Consider the following 8,758-nt stretch of genomic DNA (forward strand, 5'->3'; position numbering starts at 1 on the left):
TAACTAAACCCCTAAATATTAACCACAAACTGGGATCCCCAAACACTGAAATAACATTTCAAACATACAATATTACCCTGATACGGCGAGGATGCTAGCTTCCAGCTCATAGTTGGTATAATAATAGCAATAGTTGGGGTAAATAAAAATCATCATTTTGTTAGCTGACTGATGAAGAAGGTTAAAATCATATTTCAGCACAAGTTGGACAGCATTTCTGACAAAGTTTAAATATTATCAGTTCAAATTAGTATGAATAATATTAACAGTTTAATCTGTAAATATACCACAACCTATCATCCCAAAACACTAATATAATTTTAAACTCATTTTACAGCATTGCACTTAAAAATAAATGCCTTACAAATGATTTCATCGTAAAAAGTCCCTTCTTCGCTCTGCCTTGTTGAAGCCTTACACAGATCCACGACAAACTTGAGAACAATAAATCACATCTATAGTCATCTGTAGGCTTCAACATTTATTTACATTTTTATGTATTCATTCAAAAATAAGTTTTTCTAATGTCTCGGCATTCAGGCAATTCCATTTTTCTTCTTGCAAGTTCTCCAGCTTTAGAGAACATCTGCTCACATGCCTTTTATGGACCTTTCATTCACTATGATTTCATGTATTATTTTAACTTAGTTTATCACATTGTACAATTTGTATATGTATTTGCTTCTATTTTGCTTTGTTTTGTTTTATACTCTGCTGTCTTCAGCTAGGTCGGTGTTGCAAAAGCCTGACCTGGATAAGGTTCAATGAATAAGCCTCGTATTTCTAGCCTTGCGCCACGCCGCATTCAGTAATGGTTGCTCTGTGAATGAAAAAAGTAAACGCCTACAGAGCTCTGTCGACCAATCAGCGTTCGTTAGCACAGGCCGCCCCTACCCGCCACGAGGAACGAAATAATCCAGGGGGAACCTTCTGTATCCTGGTAGTTTTTTTTCGTGGGGACACGGGTGGGAACTCAAGCGACCAGGGTAGCGAGGGAAGTTCCTGCAAAGGTTCGTGCAGTGGGAAAGCCCCTCCTGTTTGCCACACCTGCTGTCTTTGATTGGTTGTTTTTCCACAGGTGAGGTGTTTTCCTAAAAATCCAATTAGAGGTACAAGATTGGGCCAGAGAGGGCAATCCTTTTCCCAATGTCCCACTTATACACGCTTTCAAGCGTCATTTGTTCACGGTTTTAGCCATTTGCAATCTGGTCCAGTCGCAAATAGCAGGGCTCCACTGGAATTACAGTTTTAACAAAGAGGACAAAAAGTGATTGTTGGGGGTGGAAAATTGCAAATTCCCCTTTAAAAGGCCAAGATCATAGATGGCCTGGTAAATATCCGATGTTCGGTACCACTTTGTTTTGATACATAACATTTCAATTTACAGAATGAAACATAATTGTAAACAAAGACCTTTCTTCCTTTCCGACGCGCATGATGATTTGCAAACGCAATGTAGCGCCAACTACTGGCGAGGAGAACTTACTGTCAAATGTTTGCCTTAAGTATCGGCGACTGGTATCGGCAGCCTTCGCGAGTACCCGTTACCTTGAAATAAAGCCAGTATCAGCCCGATACCGAGACCTGGTATCGGTACTCGCCCGTGGTGGAAATAAATAAATACATATATTAATAATATCTAAATAAAACCAGTGAGATGAAATCAATGCAGGACAATGGAAACCCCATCACAGGATTTTTTTTCCCTAAAAGTGCAGTCACCTTAAAAAGAGTGGTGTGATTTTTGTTCAGGCAAAAAAAGTGGGAGCATTGTTTCCTTTCTCTCTCTCTCTCTCTCTCTCTCTCTCTCTCTCTCTCTCTCTCTCTCTCTCTCTCTCTCTCTTTGCTTCTGCAAGCGTTTTAAAATGTGCGGGCCAATAATGGATGCCGGGATTGGCCCAGGAGGAGTTTACCTTCATGCAAATGAGCTCCACGCCGGCATCGGCGCCTCCGAGGAGGAGGAGGACCCGCCAATGCACTCACGTTCCCCGACGCCGGACAAAAAACACCTCCAACTCCACTTCAATGTGAAAGCCCCCCGCGCGATTTAGCGGACGGAAAAAAAAAAAAAAAAAAAAAAAAAAAAAAAAAAGACGACGTGTGTGTGTTTTTTGTTTGATTTCTTTGTTGTTGTTGTTGTTGTTGTTGTCATTCTAACGGAATAACGCCACACAGGAGAAGCTCCCAGTCGGTAAGTGTTATGAGGCGACCATGAGCAGCGCAGAAGACAGCGGGAGCAAGGGCACGACGGGGCCCATTTGCAGCTTCACCATCCAGTCCATCCTGGGCACGCCGTCAGAGGCGCCCCCGACGCCCACCCCGCACCCGCCGCCGCCGCCGCCGATGCCGCGCTCCGGTGCCAAGGGACTAGTGCAGGCGGCGCGGAGGAGGACGCTGTCCGTGTCCTCCGAGGAGGAGTGCAGCGGCGGAGAGGACTCGGCGGACTGCTTCTGCTCCGAGCCGGTCCACGGACGAGCTTGCGGCCGGCACCGGCAACATCGCGCTTTCGCGTGCTTAGGTGACTATATGCTCTCATTATTATATATGATATGTTTCAATTCCCATAATCATTGAACAAGATGCTTATTATTGCGGTCGCTGTGGTGCACAAAGTGTTTCTAATATTTCGATGACCAGACCCAGCTGCCACTTTATTAGGTACACCTGCACGAGCCAATGACATCGACGCAACAAATCTCCCAATTTGCATTTTCAAATAATTCTCGGCTTTAATGCAATCAATTCAGTAGTGTCGAATTCTTATTCGAGTATTTTGGCCAGCATTTAGCTGCATGGCGACACTTGATTAGGTACACCGGCACAATCCAATGCAAGAGCTGCACCAGAAATGTGCATTTTCAAAGAGGATAATGCTCACTTTTCAATGCTATCAATTCCCGAATGAATTTTTACGGATAATTAATTCTAGTACGTCGGTGACTTTATTTAGCTGCACGATGTCACTTAATTAGGGACACCTGCGTGATCCAATGAGCTGTGCATTTACAAAAATAATATTCAGTTTTAATGCTATTAATTCAACAATACTTTTAATTACTGTGGATTATTAATTCTAGAATTCGTGTTAACTTATTTAGTTTGAGTAACTCTTTATTGGGGACCCTTGTAAAATACATTGCTCGGTTTTAATTAATTAATTCCACCTTTTATTATGGATTTTTTTTTGCTCACTTTTGTTTTTTTTTAGGTGCACGATGACACTATTAAGCACAGCAGCACAATCTAATGGGATGTAACACAGAATGCTGTTTTTACAAAGATAATGCTCAGTTTTGGTACTACTAATTCAATTATTTATATTTCTTTGTAAATGATGCAGTACACAAAGTTGCTTCTAATATTTTGGTCACCTTAGAAAGCTGCATTAGGGACACTAACTGCACAATCTAATAAAGAAGTACAACTGCAAATTATAACAACATAATTTGCAGTTGTAAATAATGGCTTCAAATATACCCCCCCCCCCAATATGAAGCCACCAAAATACTCACTATTAAACATAATTAATCATTCTCTTACATTGTTTTTTATTGGCCGGCATTGTAGTTATCATTACGAGGTCGATTTAATTTGCTTGTGCCGATTTCAAAATAAGCCGATTATTTGCCTTGCATATATAGAAGTAAAACATGTCATCTTTTAATTGCATCGGGCTCTAATTGAATTTCATGGGTGACACTCGGTGCAGCCCTCGTTCCATCCTCCTCCTCGCCACAGTGGTGGTGAAAATAATGAGTTGCTCTCGCTCGCTCTTATTTCAAATGTAATTGAGGCGGCTAATTGATGGGACGTGTTTGCTGCCTGCGTCGTCAATTGGGCGTTAAATGGCGCGCAGAGGGTGTGTGCGCGCGAGTGTGTGCGCGCGCGTGTGCAGGCTTGGATTAATACAGACAGGTTGAGAATTGTTGATTTTAAAAAAAAAAAAAAAAAAAGTCACATTCGATTTAGTGCAAGAGTGCACACTCCACTCACTCCCCGCAAGTTAAAGCAATTATGTGTTAAAACGCGTTAATGATCCTCGTGCGTAAAAAAAAAAACAACAACAACAACAAAACACTAATGCACGCTTGCTGGTCACGCAGGTCCCGTCAAGACAGCTTGAGAATTGTTGATTTAAACTGAAAAAAGAAAATCAAGTCATTTGATTGAGTGCAAGAGTGCATACTTGCAATTGCACGTGAAAACAAATGGCGTCACTGCATGGTCACGCCTCCATATTTGGTGTCATTGGATTGTCCTGTTAAAGTCACCGCGGTCTGCTTGAATGCTATTTACGTTTAATGTACGCCACACAAAATTAAAAACTAAAAGGTGGTAAGGCCTTGCCCCAAATTTGTGGCAAGCGCTTCCTTTTAAGATAAGAGCTGTCTCTTGAGTGGGCATTTTTGAAAAGCGGGTAAGGAACACATTTGTTAAGGTATGAGGCATTCCAGTATGATTAGATTGCTTTGATTTGTTTTGATTTGATTTTAAAGTTTAGGAATGTAGGGAATGGGAATAGTTCCCAAAGTGCCCTGAAAGAGCAGAACAGTTTTGCTTTGAATCGATGAAGAAATGTGGAAGCCGGTGGTAAATATGTAAAATCTCTCTTAAATTTGATCATTTTACTGTCTGGAATTTGGGGAATTTTTGGAATGTGGATAATAGTTTCCACAATGTTCTGAATGAGCTGAACAGTTTGCATTTGGAATGGGAAAAAAACCTTTTGGTTGAAAGTCTCATTCACTCAAATGTAATTTTTTTTTTTTTTTAGGGGGAGGGGTTGGAAAATGTAGAATTCTGGGAAAAGTGGTGGGAATTTTTGGAAGGTGAAACGTAATACCCCAGATGTCCTGAATTTTGTGTATCTTTTCAAGTGCGAATTGTTTGAATTGGTGGGGTCATGCGGAGAGAGTAGTTAGTTGCCAGTTGTCAGTTTTCTGTTAGCATAAACGGATTATTTTTGCAGTGGTCTCTTCATTTTTCCCAAAGCCGCATGTTTGACTGCTTTCCACAACGAGGTGAACCACTTTGTGGGTCCTCTGTGAAAAGTGCTGTATAAACTAGAGAATAGAATTTCTGTCGAAAATGTGTATGAATGCTGAAAAGCTGACCTGAAATGCGGTGGAATTAATTCAGTCGTTAACATGTAAACTGTGAGTATTGAAATGTTTTGAATAGGTCAAGAAATGTGGAAGGACAGGGAAATATGTCAAAAGTATCTTCATTTGGGAATTCTATTTTTTTTTTAAATTGAGAATATAGTATAGCAGTAATACTAATTTTCAAATTCTTTTTTTTTTTGTCTCATTCCACAAGGCCACAGCATATGGAATGTAGAATTTTTGGAGTATTAAATACCCCATTGTCCTGATTTTTGTAAGTCTTTGGAAATTGGAATGATTTGACTCAGAGTAGTAAGTACACTTACTACTTCTGCTCCTTCCACATCTGCTACTATGCTTTTTGTGGTGTAGAATAAATATATATAGATTTTTAAACCAAGTTACAACGTGTGTCAGAGAAGTTGCAGGACTGGCGTCACAGCAGATAAGATTTCAAATCTGAACTCCAAACTCTAAATTTTCTCCTTGCAAGTAATCTCCCTGGAGTCCAATGCACTTTCCCAACCTTCTCCGTGACGCCTTCACGCACTCCTGGAAGGATCCTCCGCATCTCCGTCATCACGGCCATCTTTTCGTCGTCCACGTCTTGAAAACGGGTCCCCCTTGATCACCCCCTGGAGCTTGGTAATGAGGAAATCACACGGACCGAGGTCGGGTGAATGGGAGTTTGCGTCAGCGTGGCGATGTTCTTCTCGGCCAGGAACTGTCGGATGCTCAGGGCATTGTGAGCAGATGCGTTGTCATGGTGAAGCAGCCAGAGGATGTCCTGCTGCAACTCTCAGGAAACGTCGCAGAATCTTGTAGTTTGTAATATATCTATTGTGACGCCAGTCCTGGAACTTTCCTGACACCGCGTAGTTACTTGAAACAATGTTAAACGGTGTTAATAACCGTAATGTACGCTCGGTGGTCCCGCAGGTTCCGCCAAGGGGCTCCTGTCCGCCAACGAGGGTCTGGCGAGGCGACCGCCCCTCCTGCACGACTACAACAAGGAGGACGAGCAGGACCGAGCCTTGCTGTCCCCCCTGTCCGAGGAGAGGCAGTCGGACGGGGCCGACAAGCACACGCAGGGCTCCTCGGCCAAGAAGAAGACGCGCACCGTGTTCTCCCGCAGCCAGGTGTACCAGCTGGAGTCCACGTTCGACATGAAGCGCTACCTGAGCAGCTCGGAGCGCGCCTGCCTGGCGTCCAGCCTGCAGCTGACCGAGACGCAGGTCAAGACGTGGTTTCAGAACCGCAGGAACAAATGGAAGCGGCAGCTCTCGGCCGAGCTGGAGGCGGCAAACATGGCGCACGCCTCGGCGCAGACTCTCGTGGGTATGCCGCTGGTTTTCCGGGAGAACTCCTTGCTGCGTGTCCCGGTGCCCCGCTCCATCGCCTTCCCCACGCCCCTGTACTACCCCGGGAGCAATCTGCCGGCTTTGCCTTTATACAACCTGTACAATAAGGTCGACTACTGATACGGACGTACACATTCTTATTCCTATAGCCCTGCAGGGGTGTCCAAACCTTTTCGCCGAGGGCCACTTTAATATTCATCCATCCATCCATCCATCCATTTTCTTTACTGCTTCTCCTCACGCGGGTCGCGGGCTGCTGGAGCCGAGCCCAGCTATCTTCGGGCGGGAGGCGGGGTACACCTACACACATAGAAACAAACAACCATTCGCGCTCACATTCACACCTACGGGCAATTTAGAGTCTTCAATCAACCTACCACGCATGGTTTTGGGGATGTGGGAGGAAACCGGAGTGCCCGGAGAAAACCCACGCAGGCAGAGGGAGAACATGCAAACTCAATTTGAACCCCGGTCCCCAGAACTGTCAGCAGATGTGCTAACCAGTCGCCCACCTTGCCCACTGGAACATTCTTTGACTTTATTTATTAAACGCTTTAAAACCAATGCTACAAGCGATTATATATTGTTTATATTTTATAGAAAGTTAAAAAAAAAAAACTACGTCAAAGCTTTCTGTTAAAGATGATAGTATACTTCCGCCTTTGCACTAAGCAGACCTTCTCAAACTAAATATAAAACAAAGAGAATTACACGTGTATTTCAAGCTACCACGCAACTTCGCCCACAACTAGCTTACTGCTAACACACAACGCTGAACTCCATAGATGGGCTAACAATTAGCATCGGTAGTTGCGGTGTCATAACCCTTGAAGCAACAGTTATTTGAACGGTGAGGTAACAAGTAGACAGACAATATAACAATACTCACAGGCATATTTTCTTTATCCTCTGAGAAAAATGAATATTACTGCAGTATACTATCATTTACAGTAGTTGTGTCTGTCTTCGTGACTGTATTACACTGCCCCCAAGTGTCCAATTCACATACACGACGCACAAACTATTGAATTCTTTACAATATATTGTTTTTTTTCCCTCTATATGTTTTATTAAGTAAATATTATAGAGTACTTACTTCCTTATTGACAAACTACAAATTTGGGGTTTTTGAGCGGGCAAGGCTGGAAGAGATTAATGGCATTTCCATTCATTTGAATGGGGAAAGATGATTTGAGAAAAACGTTTTGAGTCTTAAGACACCACTGTATTTTCATTCGGTTATACAGAGACATTGTTACTATTTTAGTTTGAAATTATTCTATTTTTTTTTGCATCTTTGCATATCTGGAAAAGCTCTGAACAAAGCAATTTGTTAGTCGTAGTAGTTTGACGTGGGTGTGCCTCACTTTTTCGACACTCATACCTTTCCGACTTCCCCTCCCCCCCTGGGCCGTAGTTTGGACACCCTTGCTATTGCCTGTATATTGATTCTATGAGGAGGCATTCATATGCAGCAAGTCTCACGAGAAGGCAACGAAGCTTCCCTGTATGTATTTCAATACACCATGTGTATTCTTAATTCAAATCATTTTCTACCTTTTTTTTGGGGGGGGGGGGGTGTTACCCCTACCCTCCAGTTCAGCCTTCATATCACATTCAAACAAAGTTTAGTTGATTCCTTCTCTCATTATATTATTGTTAATGAACACACAATTCTTCCATTTTAAGGAACACAAATGTCATTATTTTTATTGTCATTTAGCGCTCTGGGAATAACCTCATTCAATAAATTTTCTATTTCAGTCCAAATTGTGTGAGTTTGTTTTGTGTTTATTGAATTTTTTTGACACATTTTCTCGACACATGCTTTAACGCTTTTAACATTGGCTCCCTCTGACATGTTCCAGTTTAGAGGCGAGCAGCAACATTTTGAGCCAATTGGAGACGTTTGAGGTCGGACTGGCTGACTCCAAAGTAAAGTGCAGTACCCTAATCCAGCCAAAATGAAGATATGGATTAATGATGAAATATGTTTGCTTAAACTGGGTGAGCTAGTCGTTAGCACAATTCAAAATTTGAGGTTCGAATTTCGACCCTGGTTTCCTCCCACATTACAAAAACATGGTTAGATTAGGTTCTTTGAAGACTAAATTGCCCATAGGTGTGAATGTGATTGATTTATTATTATGTTATATTATGAGGAGTTGTTAGAACAGACCCACTAAACGCCACACAGGAAGGCCGGAGTCGGGATTCGAACCCAAAACCTCTCGACTGGGAGGCAGATGTGCTTCTCACTAGAACACTGTGCTGACCGTCTGTTTCCCATTT

General features: G+C 42.6%; 1 protein-coding gene across 1 annotated transcript; it reads left to right on the top strand.

The window, feature by feature from the left end:
• The first annotated feature begins 1,861 nt into the window (after window positions 1-1,861).
• Window positions 1,862-8,072, top strand: hmx2 (H6 family homeobox 2). Its single transcript, XM_061790985.1, has 2 exons — window positions 1,862-2,518; window positions 6,045-8,072. The coding sequence occupies exons 1-2, from the start codon at window positions 2,212-2,214 to the stop codon at window positions 6,584-6,586; spliced, it is 849 nt and encodes a 282-aa protein (XP_061646969.1). The 5' UTR covers window positions 1,862-2,211; the 3' UTR covers window positions 6,587-8,072.
• The last annotated feature ends 686 nt before the right edge of the window (window positions 8,073-8,758 follow it).

The sequence above is a fragment of the Phyllopteryx taeniolatus genome, chromosome 11, assembly GCF_024500385.1.
Source record: "Phyllopteryx taeniolatus isolate TA_2022b chromosome 11, UOR_Ptae_1.2, whole genome shotgun sequence".
NCBI classification, from domain to species: domain Eukaryota; kingdom Metazoa; phylum Chordata; class Actinopteri; order Syngnathiformes; family Syngnathidae; genus Phyllopteryx; species Phyllopteryx taeniolatus.

Bases quoted from the DNA above. Each gene is read 5' to 3' on its own strand.
- hmx2 (XM_061790985.1), top strand. From the start codon at position 2,212: ATGAGCAGCGCAGAAGACAGCGGGAGCAAGGGCACGACGGGGCCCATT. The intron at 2,519-6,044 runs GTGACTATATGC...GTGGTCCCGCAG, and splicing joins TCGCGCTTTCGCGTGCTTAG to GTTCCGCCAAGGGGCTCCTG.